General features: G+C 41.8%; 1 protein-coding gene across 9 annotated transcripts in view; it reads left to right on the top strand.

Annotated features, from left to right (window-relative positions):
- The window catches only part of PHLDB2 (pleckstrin homology like domain family B member 2), a 242,294-nt gene that overhangs the window by 142,138 nt on the left and 84,912 nt on the right, over window positions 1-15,244 (top strand). For all 9 annotated transcript variants that reach the window (XM_059687871.1, XM_059687876.1, XM_059687877.1 and 6 more), the window contains one exon: window positions 13,182-14,533. In XM_059687871.1, the coding sequence (XP_059543854.1) occupies window positions 13,182-14,533 (1,352 nt within the window). The remainder of the gene's footprint in view (window positions 1-13,181; window positions 14,534-15,244) is intronic.

The following is a 15,244-nucleotide window of genomic DNA, read 5'->3' as shown; positions in this document are numbered from 1 at the left end:
TGCGAAGTGGTCCTGCCGCAGTAGTTAGAATCCTCAAATCTGGGAGGCTCTCGCAATATAGGAGAGTTTTTCACTATGCCTTTGTTGGGAGAGGTCAGAGCTCTACCCTGTGCGGAGGTAGGTTCTTATCATTATGACACCTAGCCAATGGGTGCACCTCAAAGCCAAGTACATGGTAATATATTTAGAAATGATTATCAAGTGATGACTCTTGGAAGGGGACTGGTCCCTTTGGATGCTGCAATAAAAGAGGCAGTAGCCTTTTCATAATCACCTTTTGCTAGTCATTCTTGTTACCTTTATTTTTTAAATGATAGGAGAGAAGACATGAGTTGATTAAAAAGCAAAAACTATTGGCTGAAAATATTTATTGGCACTTGATTAATGTGACTCTTATCTCTTGAAAGTGAAAAATAACGAAAAGGGTAGCCCAAGGTTTTCAAATCCCTTTAAAATAAATATCTAATGAGGCAGAGCTTGTCTCTGTCACCCAGGAATTCAAATCTTCTAGGGGTTAATTTGCACACAGTTGTTTGCATGATATTTAGGGATGTTTCTTAGATGTTGAAAGGCACCTTTGTGCCATATCTGCTTTAGAGGCAAGAAGTAAGAGAAACCAAAGTATAAAAATCATTTTATTGAGGTGCAGTAGGAAAGGTAGGGCTTGGCGATACTTGCTATACAAAGAAACAGACAAATAAACTAGAGAGTAACAGGCTAAATTACATGGATAAATTTTTATAAGAGATAGTTTGTTTTGCATAGTGTGTATAGGTTGATTTATCAGATGAGCTGCTTTCCTTTACATTACAAATTAAGGGGAAGAAAAAGTTTGCTCATGCCAATATGTAATATTGTTAACCTCAAGCAGCAGCACAGTCTTTTCTAAGACTTAAAATCTAGAAATCAAGGTTCATCATCTTAGAATATTTTATCGGCACATTGCATGTGCTTTTCTAGATGGCACTATGCTTATGGAATTAGCATCAAGGATAGAAAAAAACTAAAGGTTACAGATTTCCCCCAGATTTGTTTCTTGACCACTTTATGGCTAAAACAAGGACAGGTAAGAGTGAAGGACAGCCAGCTCTTACATTTTTTTGGACTAGTTCAGACCCAGCCTGAATAGTGCTTCATAGCAAGCAGATATTCAGAAGGGACTAGAAAATGATGTCTGGCTGCCACACCGCTTATATCATTGCAGAAGTAGGTTTCAAACACAGCTTAAGATTTATGAAGGAAATTGCAAGCCATGGGGATCCAGACAAAATATTTCTTATACATCCTGCTGAATCAAATACCCATATTGAATTGCATTATCATGGCTGTGACCAGGCCTTTTTCCCACTCTGATATGCTGGAACAATTTACCATGCCCTTGGAATGTCATGGGCAACAGCGCGGGTGAAATCTTTTCCCAATTAGGTAGCTGCCACCTTATCACTACAACATGTTTCTGTTCTGTGGTCATTTCCTGCATTGTATAACTGGCACTTCTTGTTATTTAACCAGTATCTATGGGAGTCTAGAAAGTTGGAGCAGAAAGAACATCCAGTTTACTCTCACCTTTTTAAATATGTGGAAACCTCAGCTAAAACAAGGTGAAGACAGGTGAAGAGACTTGCTCCAGCTTTTACGTCTGCTTTATTTTGGCAGAACCAGGCCCATCCAGGTCTCCTGACTCATGTTCCCGGCAGCCTGTCCAGTGTTTTTTGCACTAGAATGTCCATTACAATAAAATTAACATCCTAATGTAACCATTTCCTTTATCAGGTCTTTGGGCCAGATATAAAAAACCAACATTGATTAAACTTAATTTAATCAGTTATTAATTGATCTTGCTGATTCATTCCCTTTTCCTTTTTCTCACAAGCAAAAGAAATGGTTACAAGGTAGGTAGCAGGAGAAGGAAAAATTAAGTGTCTTATAGCATCCACCTTGCATAATCAACCATTAAGTAATGGAGAGATGGTGTCATTATTGTTTTGTTTTGTTTATTGTGTAGTATTTTTGAAACCCATTCACTCAATTTTTGAGTTAAAGGGAAGAACATGATCATGGAAGATGTGGCCAAATTGTGTTTGTTTCATCTCTCTTGAGCCTACTCATGCCTGACTATTTCCAGCTTACAAATATTGGGTAAGGGAATGGGGAACGTAGCTTGTTTGGGGAATGTTACTTTAATAAAAGATGATTTTTAAGAGGGTGTATTTTGATCAGTAATGTGAGGTGGGGCAGGATGGTGGAAAGACCAGAGCTTGCTCCTGTGAACTCAGCTTTCAATTCAAGCCAGGAGCGATGGTCTCAGTGTCAAGAGGGAGCATCTTTATCCCCAGGTGATCTCAGGGTCAGTATTTCTCTTTCTTGAGATTGGCTTTGAGCTTGAAGGACACTACTTCCTTCTGCTCCGGAAGTGCATCTGAAGTATAGGGCACATGGACCAAGACCTCCACGGTAGCGATTCCAGACTCGCCTTCGTCTTCTATGGCTTCATCTTCCCTGGGGTGATCACTTGATAGAGGGGCTTCTTCCAGGTCTGCAGTCAGAATCACCTTGACCCAAGGGTGAATTAGGTCAATAGTCAGGAATAAGAAATATCTTGAAACATTTGATTTGTTTGGGAACATTTTAGAAATTTTTATCTTGAACTACAACTGTTTTAGGATTCTATAAAGAACCCTGAAAATAAGGGTCTATAATTTCTTGCCTAAAGAACTCTCCCACTTTGAGAGAAGCACTAATGTAATGTAAGAATTTACGAAATGTATCAGTCTCTGTCTTAACATAAACATGTAAGAAGTGTGTCTATGTTTTAATGTTTTTTGAGGCTGCATTTCTTCACGATATGGGCAGGGAATTTGAATGACCCAGATGTTTTTGAGGTCACTTCTGCTTTCTGTCCTCCCTTCCCTGCCTTCCTCATTGGCTGAAGAGAGTTATCGCAGAAAACATGCAGCCGAATTCCTTGGCTAGTCTAAAGTTCATACAGACAAGTTATGTTCAAGGGACTAGCACACATTTTTTTAAAATCCTATAATTGATGTTTTACCTTCTTCACTATGAGTCCTCTAAGATTCTTAAGAGTTCTTAATATAAGACAATCTAGACTTATTTAAAAGTAGCTCCTCATTTAATGTATTGTACACCTAAAACTAATACAAAATAGTGTTGAATGTCAACTGTACTTGAAAAAGAAAAACATTTTAAAAGGTGACAAAATATACAAATGTACAAATTTCAAAGAAGCTTAATTCATTTTTTAAAAATAATTTATAAAACTGAAAATAAAAGATCCTCATTCCTTGTTTGAAGTATGGCTGTTGATTGTGACTACTTTAGGAACCTTTGAATACCATCTGGAGTATTTTTTTATTTTTATTTTTTACAAAGCTTAGACTTCAATACAGCTAGGGATGAAAGAAGTAAATGGTAGTGTGGAGTTCGACTCCTTTATTGTGATACGCACAAGCTGAAACTTTATTTTTTGCCCTCGCTTCTTCCATTTACATTAAATGTTCTCATTATTACCCATCACTCACCACTCCCTTCTGTGCTGCTTTCCTCCCTGTAGCATCATCCGATACTTTGGTTCTTTCTTTAAGGTTTCCCCTTACCTCTTCTTTTACTTGTTTTCAGAATGTAATAAAGTAGAAGTTCAAAAACAAAAGAAAATGAAGAAACTCATGTAATCAGTGTCCTGAGATATCATGTCAACATTATAGCGGTCCTCACCTTTCTCCCCGCCCTGCTCTGCATCACCTCCACACACCTGGCGGATTCTGGGGCTGCCTCAAACTGCCGAGGTCCTCAAGAGCAGTCCCCTTCTGGCAGGCACAAAAAGCCCTTGTGCATTTCAGACCACTATGTGGGCAGCGTGTGTCTGTCTCTGTGTGTCTGTCTGTGAGCATGTATGTGCGTGTCTACACACAGTAAGATTTATAACCTCCTGTTGTAATAGGCTCAATCTGCAAGAATAAAACAGCCATTATTCTGCCACTAAAATACACTTATTTCTGTGGAACAGCTTTTTGGGGAACTTTGAGAGATGAAAATATCCTCCTTGGAGATTGTCAACCTACGTAAGAGTCTCTAGTGGATAATAATTATTTTGTCCGAATGGGCAGATCTTTAAATAACCAAGAACATGGTACAAAGGAAGAGGAGTGGAATCCATTTGCTGCTTTGTTTATTTGCCAAAAGAACAAGAAGAGTACAATGTCTACTAACAGAACTTTTTTTTTTTTTTTTTCAATCTTCTCTGCACCGGGATATACAATCTTGAGTGTGGAGGAAGCGTTAAAGGACCAGAGTTTGGGAATCTGGATGAGTGAGTAGGAGATGAGGAAGTTCTGTAGAGATGGAGGCTGAGACAATGGGAAGGTCCAGGTTTAAGGATGCTTGAGAAACTGTGGGAGCTGAGATTTGAAGGAGAGAGGATCTGGAAATATTTGCCTGGGGAAGGTGTTTGCCAATGGTTGTGGGGCTTTATGGAGAGGGGAGGCTTGTTTGCTGAAATGGAGGAGGCAGAGGAGGGTTTAGTGGTGAAAGGAAATATTTGTGAAAAAAGAAAGTATGTTTAAGGAAAGTATGTTTGCAAAGGGAGCGGTGGGAGGGCTGGGGGTTTATATGGATGCTGTTTGGATAATGGAGGATGGGGACAATAGGCTACTTTCAGATTTCTGAAGTGAGACTGTTGCTAGAGAAGGAAGCGGCTGTTCCTGAAGCTTCTGATGAGCCCCCTTCTTCGTCATGTTTTCATGTTGGGATTAGTGGGAAGAGGGAGGTTTTTGTGTTCATTGTTCTCCATGCTTAAGCTTGAAGTTTGGGGCTGAAACAGACTTCTCCATTTTTCCCTTTCAGTCCTCTAAAAGCTTCCCCTCAGGCCCCATCTGCTGCTATTGGTCTCCACAGAAATGCCCACTAGCATTTATGCAAAGAATGGCACTGTGTCTGAGGGGCCGTTCTAAGTTGGTGTCTGAATTCAATTACATGTCATCAGGACATGCTTTATTTGAAACATTGCCTAGCGTAAACATCAGTGCTGAAAGAGGCCAGCCTGTGGACCACCAGTGTTCTGGGAGAGCTTTGCGCACTAGGCAGCAGTCCGCACCAAATACACTCCCAGAGCCAGCCCCTCGGCTCCGACGGCCCTTCTGTAGGGCACAGGTAGGAAGCAAACTCTGCCATAAAGTGGAAACTTGAACCTATCACTTTATGATATTTTTTGTAGATTGTATTTTCCCAAGTTTGCTTCTGTCATCTACAACCCTGCCTTTCCCCAGCAATATCAAATGATTTCCACTTTTCTATCACTTGTTGCAGTCTCCCTGTCCTTAATTCCTGCTTTATTAGGTGATCTAAGAAGTGTCTCTACACTGCAACATCCGACAATTAATATGTTGCATAATTCGGGGCTCTCCAAGCTATCTTGGTATAAATTACCTGGAAAACTGCATTTATATTGACCAGACTTGGAGTCCCTCTCCTCCAACACAACACAGTACAACACAGCAAACACTTCATTTTATACTGTCTTTTTTAACTTTGCTCTTGGGCCTGCTCTTGGGACACCAGGATCACTGTACTGTTGGTGACTTGTAGTTTGCGTGGGATCAGCTTCACTGCCTTGTTATTTGATACACACAGAACTGGAAAACTATGTATTTTAAAAAGAATTGCACCAAGGAGTAAAGAATCTACCAAGACACTTTAATTTTATTTTTTAAATGTTTTTATTGATTTCAGAAAGAGGAAGGGAGAGGGAAAGAGGGATAGAAATATCAATGATGATCGAGAATCATTAATCAGCTGCCCCCTGCACGCCCTCTTCTGGGGATGGAGTCCACAACCCAGGCACGTGCCCTGACTGGGAATGAACCATGGGTTGACACTCAACCACTGAGCAACACTGGACAGGCCCAAGGCACTTGAAATTAGTTTATCAAGCACTTTTCTTCCCTAGGGAAAAAGTACTAAGACTTTGTATGGTATCTTTCTGAGATCTCTTCCTGACTCCTGGCGATTTCTAGATGACCATGAGATGATGATATACTTCAGGTGACAGAATAGCAAGACTTCCGGGGGAATTAAATTTACTATTGGAAAGTAAGTCCAAATGTTTCAACACTTCAACTTCTTTCCTGTTTAGACTTCCCGGTGTTGTCTTTTCTCTCACGCGGGCACCAGATGCCTCCGCGGGCCCATTCTGTGGGTGAGCATGCAATATCCGTAGCCATGAAAGCCCCTGGGACTGTTATGCTTCCACAGTAACATAATGCAGTGATTTTATCATTTCCTGAGACTTTTTTGTTTACATAAAATGTACAGGGAACCCCAAATAAACACACCAGTATAGAAACAGTGGAGTCTTCTCGCCTCCTCTCTTACACGTGTTGACAGAGGCCTCTCCTGCACTGGCCCCCTCTTGGTTGTCACTTGGGCAACACCTCTTGCGGTGTTCTTCTCACCCCCCACCATCGAGCTCCTCCTCCTCTTTTCCTATACTCAGCTGCAGTCTCCGATGCATCCTGTCTGCAGAGCTCCCTCCTTGCTGGAGTTACACCCAATCTCTTCCATTGTATGGTGCACCTCCTGCCTCCCCTCTCCCCGCCACGCCTTCATCCTCACTCAGGGTAGGTTACGTGGTTGTCCAGGTGAGAGTGTCCAAACCTGTAGAGAATTTTTATAAAAATTTACTTGATCCAAACAGAGGATTCACCTGGAAGCAAAAACCTCAACAGACTGGTGGGGAAATGCTTCCTAGAATGGAAGTTTGCAGCTTCTCTTATGCATTTGTAATAAGCAGGGAATGTAAGGAGCATTACATGAAGGTGGGAGAAAGCAAGGCAGGGATTGGAGTACAGAGTAGTTAAGATTATATGCCCTCTGCCCAGCCAGTATGGTTCAGTGGTTGAGCATCGACCTATAAATCAGGAGGCCACGATTCGATTCCCAGTCAGGGGACATGCCAGGGTTGTGGGCTCCATCCCCAGTAGAGGGTGTGCAGGAGACAGCCGATCAATGTTTTTCTCTCAGTGTTGATGTTTCCATCTCTCTCTCTCCCTCTCCCTTCCTCTCTGAAATCAATAAAATAAAATAAGATTATATATTCTTTTGAGGGTGATTTTGCTTCTGAGGCTCGGAAAAAAGGCATTTCAAAGGTGTGTTAACCTAGATGTACAGAAACGTTGGGCAGGGCTTGCTGAAGGTAAAGATAAACCTTTTACTAAAGAGGTTATATTCCTGGAGCTTGACTACCCACCATGACCTGCCCAGATAGGAATTTATGACCAGTTCACCTGTAAGGTTACTTTCCATAAAACCCCTTTTTTGTCCACACTGTTCTACATTCTCCTATACTTTTCTCCTTTTCAGACATTCACTCTTCTTATGTCACTGGCAATGAAAAGAAGAGGGGAAGGAGAGAGGTATCAACAGCCATTATTGTCACTCCTAGGGTCAGAAATTCCATCTATGTGGCAGATTCTCCACCTTTTGAATTGAGTTGACTTGTGGGATTAAGAGATAGCAAGTTGAGACAAGTATACATGCACTTAGCTCTGGCAGGTACAGTAAGCTTTAGGAAAATGAATCAATGCCAGGTTTGATGATAAACCTTTAAATGTACAACTTTTCACCCATCCTTAACAGACCCAGTAAGGTTGAACTGAAAACCTGGGGTGTCAAACATGTATATTCCTTTAAATATTCTCTGGAACGTCCTTCCATCCAAATCATATGTAACTTTCTTCTCCAAGTATGTATGGTGGAGAAATGGTGCATGGCTGTTTCTCAGATGTGGTTTATTATTTGCAAATGTCCCGCTTGTCTCTCCCTAGAGACTGTAAAGCAGATCTTCTTCCAGCCAATTTTATTTTGAATATTTGGGTATTATATTTTGATTGGCCAACCAAACTGCTTCAGTAATTAAGTACCTTTTATTTTTTATAAGAGTGTATGTGAGATAGAGAGGAGAACCGAGTGTTGCCATCCTGCAGGGTAGTAAGAACATGTAGTGGTTTGATACTCTACAGTTTTATTGGCCCAAAATAAAGAGGGAACAGAGTTTGATAATATTTAATTTGGGTGATTAAGTAGCATTTGCAACTGCAAACAGGTTGAAATATATTAACACGGTTTTGTCATCTTAAATGACATCATGCCTAGCCAATATGGCTCTGTTGGTTGAGCATTGTCCTGTGCACTGAAAGGTTGCTAGTTCAATTCCTGGTCAGGAAACATACCTGGGTTGTGGGTTTGACCCCCCAGTTGGAAGGCAATGGATCAATGTATCTCTCTCACATTGATGTTTCTCTCTCACTTCTCTCTCTTCCTTCCTCTCTCTAAGCATGTTCTCAGGCAAGGATTTTAAAAAATGACATCAATATCTTATATTTCTGAGTCAAAAATTAAATTTACATATCCATTTTGACATGAGGTGCTAAACCCTTCAACTCTACTGTTAGAGTAAATATTTATAATGCAGTTTGGGCTTCATGCTTAGCTTTGACTTCTATTTCATAACATCTGCTCTGCCTTGCTTTCCGGACTGCTGTCTCTGCACATTGTGGAAATACCTTTTCTCTATAACTTAGGTCTGTTTCCCATTTTGTATACATTATCTTAAAACCAAAGTCTTCCCCATTAACCGGCTTCAATTATTTTCTTGTGTATTCTAACACCTTATTATGGATTTCCTTTTCTATCCTTGTCTAAAATATCCTAAATGGTTAGAGGATGCTGTCTAATTTAAATCACCCCGAGGCCAGGCTTATGCCTTAGATCCCGGACAGCTTGTCTTATGCAGTGGTGGAGATGGGAAAGGATTAACTAGGAGAGGGAAATACATGGCTATTAAATACTGTTTTTCCCAAGAGTGTTATATCCTAGATTTTTAAGGACCGTGATATAAAAAATAACTGTTGCTGTTTTCCTACACAGTTTTTGTTCTGTCAGAGACATGATGTTGCTGGATGTACCAGTCGTCTGGCCCCAAATGGGCTTGGGATTTAGTGTATATCCTTAAAATCACAACATTTTGGGTGTGGATGTGGCTTTATGCTACCATTGGATAATAGCCCTCAGATTCCCCTTCTTCCTACAGGACTTAACATCATTGTCATTTCTTTTTATCGAAACTTCCCCAGACTACCCCTCTCTCTTGGGTTAGCTTCCCTCCATGCCCCTTTGCCAATCTGTCAATCACTCCTCTATTGATGTACGTATCACGCTGTTCCAGCATTTGTTTATATGTGTGTCTTCCCCCTTGGACTGTACGCTGTGTAAAGGCGGGAAAGGGTGTCTTTGACCACATACTTTCCATGCCTAGCTCAAAGCCTGGTTTATGGTAGGCACTTAATGAAGATTAACACCTTCCTAGTAACAACTCCCAAATCTCTGTGGCTTAAGACAGTCTAGGGTTGGCAAGGGCCCTGTTCTATGGTGTCCTTGTTGTGGAGGGTAGGCTAATGAATCCTCCACAAACTTGAATGCATGCTAGTCATCTTAGCAGTAAGATGAAAATGATGAATCTTGCTCTGGCCCTTGACAGTTCAACTTGTAATTGACATGTCACTTTCTCTCATATTTGATTGCTCTAAGCAAGGGACATAGCCATACCTAATGTCACAGGAACGAGGAAGACCAACATCGCTATGTTTCTGAAGGAGGAGAACAGGAATATTAGTGGGCTACACTAATGCCTGCTAATCCAAAGTCTGACATGTGGTTGGCACTTAATACCTACCTACTGAAATACTTACAAATACCTATTGAGATTTAAATTTTTTTCTATACTGTAAGCAGAACCACTTGAAATCATGAAATATCCTAATAACTACATTTTTAAAAAAATGAAGATACTAATATTATTGTCTAAACTATGTTCGACAAACATCTGGAGACTTTTAAAAATAACACTTTGTTCACTTTATTCATATTAGGGAAGGTATTATATTTGATTTTATAGTATTTCAGATGCATAAAATATGAAATGGGTACATTTTCATAATTAACATTTTGCCTGAGTCATTTAGAAGAGTTCAGAAAAAGAAGAGTCATGTAGAAGTCTTCAAACATTTGCGTATTAAGTTAGTCTAATAAAAAGTACTTTAAAATAAACTTTTTTTGGAAGAGCTAATATCTGGCTCAAAAATTGGTCAGGAGCTTAGGAAAAATGGGTCTAATTAACTTTAAAACGGAGTCTAACTATAGATTGTATTCTAGTATTTTATACTAAGTGGGGGTTTTTCTAATTTGTAAAGTAATGCATTGTCTAAAATGTGAAAAATAAAAACTACTATGAGAAAGATGAATTAAAAATCACCACCCAGATAAACCATTGCTAACTTTTTGTTGTGATTCCGTCTATGGTTATTCTTGTTGCAGGAGAAGAGGCATATAGACAAGGCAATCCTATATAATAAAAGGGTAATATGCAAATTGTCCCTCCACCAGGAGTTCCACCAGAGTTCACCCAGGGGGTAGGGCCAGCCTACCAACCGCCCAGGGCCCCTCCCCCTGGCCAGCCCCACCCCCTGATTGGCCTCCCCACCCCAATCAGGGGCAGGGCCAGCCAACCAACCTCGTGCGTGCCCTCCCCCCAGCTGGCCCTGCCCAATCTGCCCTGATCGGGGTGGTCTGGTCAGACCCCACCTGTGCATGATTTCGTGCACCAGGCCTCTAGTAGAAAATATTGGCTTGCAATAGGGAGGTAGCAGGGGGAATGGTAAGAAATGATCAGATTAGAATATGTTTGAAGAACATGTTGGTAGGATTTGTTGATGGATAAAATGAGGAGGGAGATGATAGATAAGTGATAGAGGACACAGGAGATGGTGAAGGAGAAAGTCTCGCCCCCACACCCCAATAATATCCTCAGTATCCCAACTATTTTCTGGTGTCCTCAATGATAAAATATCTAACTTGAGGGAATTGGCCAAGGTTTGCTGGAATTTCAATGTGGCAAACCAACCAGAGATGAAACCAGTTGGGAACAGAAGGGGCCAAGCCTAGAGGTCATCTTGGTTTCAGTCCTCCAAGGAGGCATAGTGAGATATGTCTCAGACCAGGCTACTGTTGCTTTCATGGTCAGAATGATGGGAGACAGTTGCTGAGAGGGACATAGGGACATTTTTCTTGGGGGCAGAGATGGCACTGTTCCTGAGAAACAAAAGACCGGGCAAGAGCCAGAGGGCAGGGCCAGATTCCAGCTGGGTGGCAATTCTAAAGGAGAATTCCAATTTTATTTACTTTCGTGAGGATACTTCAAAAGCTAGTCGTCTGCTTATACATCAGGGCAGGGCTTTTGGTTGGAAGATAAGGAACCCAAGGCAGAGCTTGTTGGGAGAAGCTACAGCTTTATGGGCAGATGGATGCTAAGCCCATCACTAGGATTTTAGCAGCCAGACTGTTTGTTGGCCCCGCTCTGTGGATAAAAGCAATTCCTTATTAGGCTGCCTGAACTTGCCTAGGAAGTCTGTGACGCTGAGCAGGCAAGACGAAGTTCCTTCAGTCTGTGGCTGGGAGGGAGTGGGGAAGGCTGTGACGAAATTAAAAACATGTTCATCGAGTGTCTCACCCATGGAACAGTGGGAGTCAGGAGAGGGTGGAGATAAGATAGAAGTACGAGACTTATCCCTCTTCCTTAATCTTGTGGCCTAGTGACAGAAACAAGCACATTATGAAACTGATTACTAACCATAAGCAACACTGTTTAAATAGAGACCAGAGATATAATAACTAGGGTTGAGATGCCTGAGGAGTTAGTTGGAGGACCATCTTAGCAGTGCATGAGTTCAGTGAGAATGTCTGTGTGTCCACTTTGATGATGATCTGAAGGTAATTTTTTTATCAATTAGATGTATAAACCTTCTCACATGCAGTGATAATTTTTATTTTTTAAAATTTTTATGTACTTATTTATTTTAAAAACAGCATTTATCAAGGATTTAACCTTTATTGATTTTAATTTTTTTTGTTAATCCTCACCTGAGGATATTTTTCCATTGTTTTTTAGAGAAAGTAGAAGGGAGGGGGAGAGACAGAGAAAGAGAAACATCGATGTGAGAAATACATCGATTGGTTGCCTCCTGCATGCACCCCAACCAGGGCCAGGGTTAGAACCTGCAACCAAGATATCTCTACCCTTGATCAGAATCGAACTCAGGACCCTCCAGTCTGCAGGGCGACATTCTATTCACTGAGCCAAACAGGCTAGAGCTGCAGTGATAATTTTTAATTAAGATATAGTTTTATAGACTGAAACTTTAGTTTCTTAAGTTAATATTGTTCAAGCTAACATCCAAATATGTCCATATGGTTGCATACATTTCAAAAAAAATGTAAGCATGGAAGATAGACTCCTAATCTGAGTTTTGAGGAATGGGTGGGTTCAAAAAGGTACAAAAGAGGGAGAAAGGTGTTTCTGAGAGAGGAGGGAGTTTGAGATGAAGGATGAGCATGGTGCATTTGGGGTACCCGGAGCTTGAAAGAAAAGTCAGTTTCAGGTTTTTAAAAATTCTGTCCACCCTTTTCCTGAATACTATGGTAATTTGGGAAACACTGTTTCTTCTATTACTTGCCTTTTCCTGGTGGGTACAGGAGCTGTATTAAGTCTCTTTGTTGAGGTTTGTTGAAACCCCTCTTAAAGAACCATCTTCTTACCTTGATGGGTTTTTTGTCAGCATCTAACATAAAATGTTCTTTCTCAGCCAAAATGTGAACTTTGTTTTCTCAGGACCTGATTTCTGAGCAGTTAGTGATTCTAGCAGAGACATGTAAAGGAGGGCCCATTGCGTCCTCCCTTTGGGGTTTGCTAGGTGCTCCGGAAGCAGGTGGTCTGCCCAGGACCGGAACCCTGAAGGGAAATGGGCTTTTTTTTATGTACCAGCCTAATCCTTCACCTGCATTTAGGGATTTGTTCCTCTCAAATGTCACTGATATCCTTTTGAGCTTCTTTTTTTTCTTTTTCTTTTGAACAATCAACATCCCAGACCAGTGGTCCTGATTCTCCTTCATTTTGCAGTACACGTTTGTTAGGTTTATTACTAAAACAGAGACTGTGTTTGTTAATTACATTAGGTCAGGCCGCAAGGCTATTTGTTCAGATGTGGGCTGATAAGAACTTGGTCCTTTTAAACCTTCTTTAAGTAAAACTTTCTCTTTTTCTTTTTCCTTTACAGATTCCGGCAGCATTATGGCAGAGCATAGCCATGTGCAACAACAGCTGGATTTACAGAATGGTAGTTTAGAGGCACGCTTTGCGGCAAATTCCCTTGAGAACGATTCCCAAAACATGATGGAGAGCCTGAGCCCGAAGAAGTATTCTTCCAGCCTGAGATTTAAAGCCAACGGAGACTATTCTGGCTCCTACCTGACACTCTCACAGCCTGTGCCTGCGAAGAGAAGCCCTTCCCCTTTGGGGACCAGTGTCAGAAGTAGCCCCTCCCTGGCCAAAATCCAGGGAAGCAAGCCATTCTCCTGTGATGGCACTGACAAGAATATTTCCATGAAACCTCCTCCTACTCCTTTACGCAGCACTTCACCCTCCGTCGGTGGATATTCGCGTGGAAGAACGGACTTTGATCATTACACTGGCCGGGACAGTGAAAGGTCCTTGAGGCTTTCGGAGAAGCCTCCCTATTCCAAACATAGCTCCAGAAACAAATCCCACGACAACGTCTACTTTCTCGGAGGGCTGGAAAGCCGCAAGGCGTCTGGCTCCCTCCTGGCCATGTGGAATGGGAGCTCCCTGAGCGACACCAGCCCCTCTCCCATCAGCAGATCAGGGGCGGCGAGCATGCCCTCAAGCCCAAAGCAAGCCAGAAAAATGAGCATCCAGGACAGCCTGACCCTGCAGCCCAAATTGACCAGACACAAGGAGCCGGCATCTGAGAACATGGGTGTAAGAACTAGGAAGTATTCGGGCAGCAGCCTGAGTCACATGGGAGCCTACAGCCGATCGCTGCCCAGGTTGCACAGGGCCACAGAGAACCAGCTGACGCCTCTCACGTTGCCTCCAAGAAACTCTCTGGGCAATTCCAAACGAGCCAAGCCGGGGGACAAGGACCTACCTCATAGCATCATAGACAACGACAATTACCTGAATTTTTCTTCTTTGAGCTCAGGCGCTTTACCCTATAAAACCTCTGTGTCCGAGGGCAGTCCTTACGTAAGCTCCACCCTCAGTGTCCCGGGCAGCCCTCGCCTGGCGCGGAAGATGCTTCTGGCCTCCACCTCCTCCTGTGCCTCTGATGACCTCGATAAGGCGTCCTACTCGGGGACCAGCTCCAATCATTCGTTTCCTCCCGGAGAGCCAGACAGGGTGTTCGTGGCCAGGAGGAACTTCTCTTGTGGGTCTGTCGAGTTGGATGATGCAGATTTGGAGAGCCTCAGACAGGCCTCAGGAACTCCCCAGCCTGTCCTTCGGGAACGGAAAAGCAGCATCAGTTCCATTTCAGGACGAGACGACCTGATGGATTACCACCGGCGGCAAAGGGAGGAGAGACTCAGGGAGCAGGAGATGGAGCGATTGGTAATCACCTGACTTGATCTCACTGTTTCATTGAACAGCTTCTTGGAGAAAAACTCCAAGGTTTTATGTGGGCACGTAGAATTTCCATGTGCACCAGCCACTGCTGTGCCTTCCTAGAATTTCTCCCACTATCTCTATCTCTCCTCCTCCCAGGTCACTGTTATTAGTTAGCTGTAGGTATTTAGAAGGTCCATATGTTCCTAATATTATGTTAAGTTGCTCTGCAGACTTCTCACAGGTATAAATTCCTGAGACACCTAACAAAGGTAGTTGTGAATTTTACTGAGTTTCTTATGTCTTACAAAATTTTTCTTTAAGACTGTCAGGAAACATCAATTTATATTATGTATATCGTCAAATTTGTGTATTCATGGTATCATAGAAATAATCAGTGAAACTAGAATGCATCAGGGTTTAGGCAGAAATCTGTATAGTAAGTTGTCTGGAAAATTGAAAGGTTGCCAAAATGGTGTTCAACCTTTTTTCTGCACTGTTCACCCACATACATACCTCACACTCCCTTCAGCCATGCCTCTTAGTATATATAGTGACTCCCGACTACATATAATCAAATGTTTTTGGCTTGTCCTTTTCTATTTAAAATGGATTTATGCTTATTTGGGAAAATATTAAAAATAATGAGAAAGGAATGAACATTCCGTGAGAAGTCCATAATGAATGAGGACAAATTACTGCATTTTTAAATTCTTT

Source organism: Myotis daubentonii, chromosome 3, assembly GCF_963259705.1.
Source record: "Myotis daubentonii chromosome 3, mMyoDau2.1, whole genome shotgun sequence".
Lineage (NCBI taxonomy): Eukaryota > Metazoa > Chordata > Mammalia > Chiroptera > Vespertilionidae > Myotis > Myotis daubentonii.
Note: the sequence above shows the minus strand (reverse complement) of the source record. Positions and strands in the feature narration are given on the sequence as shown.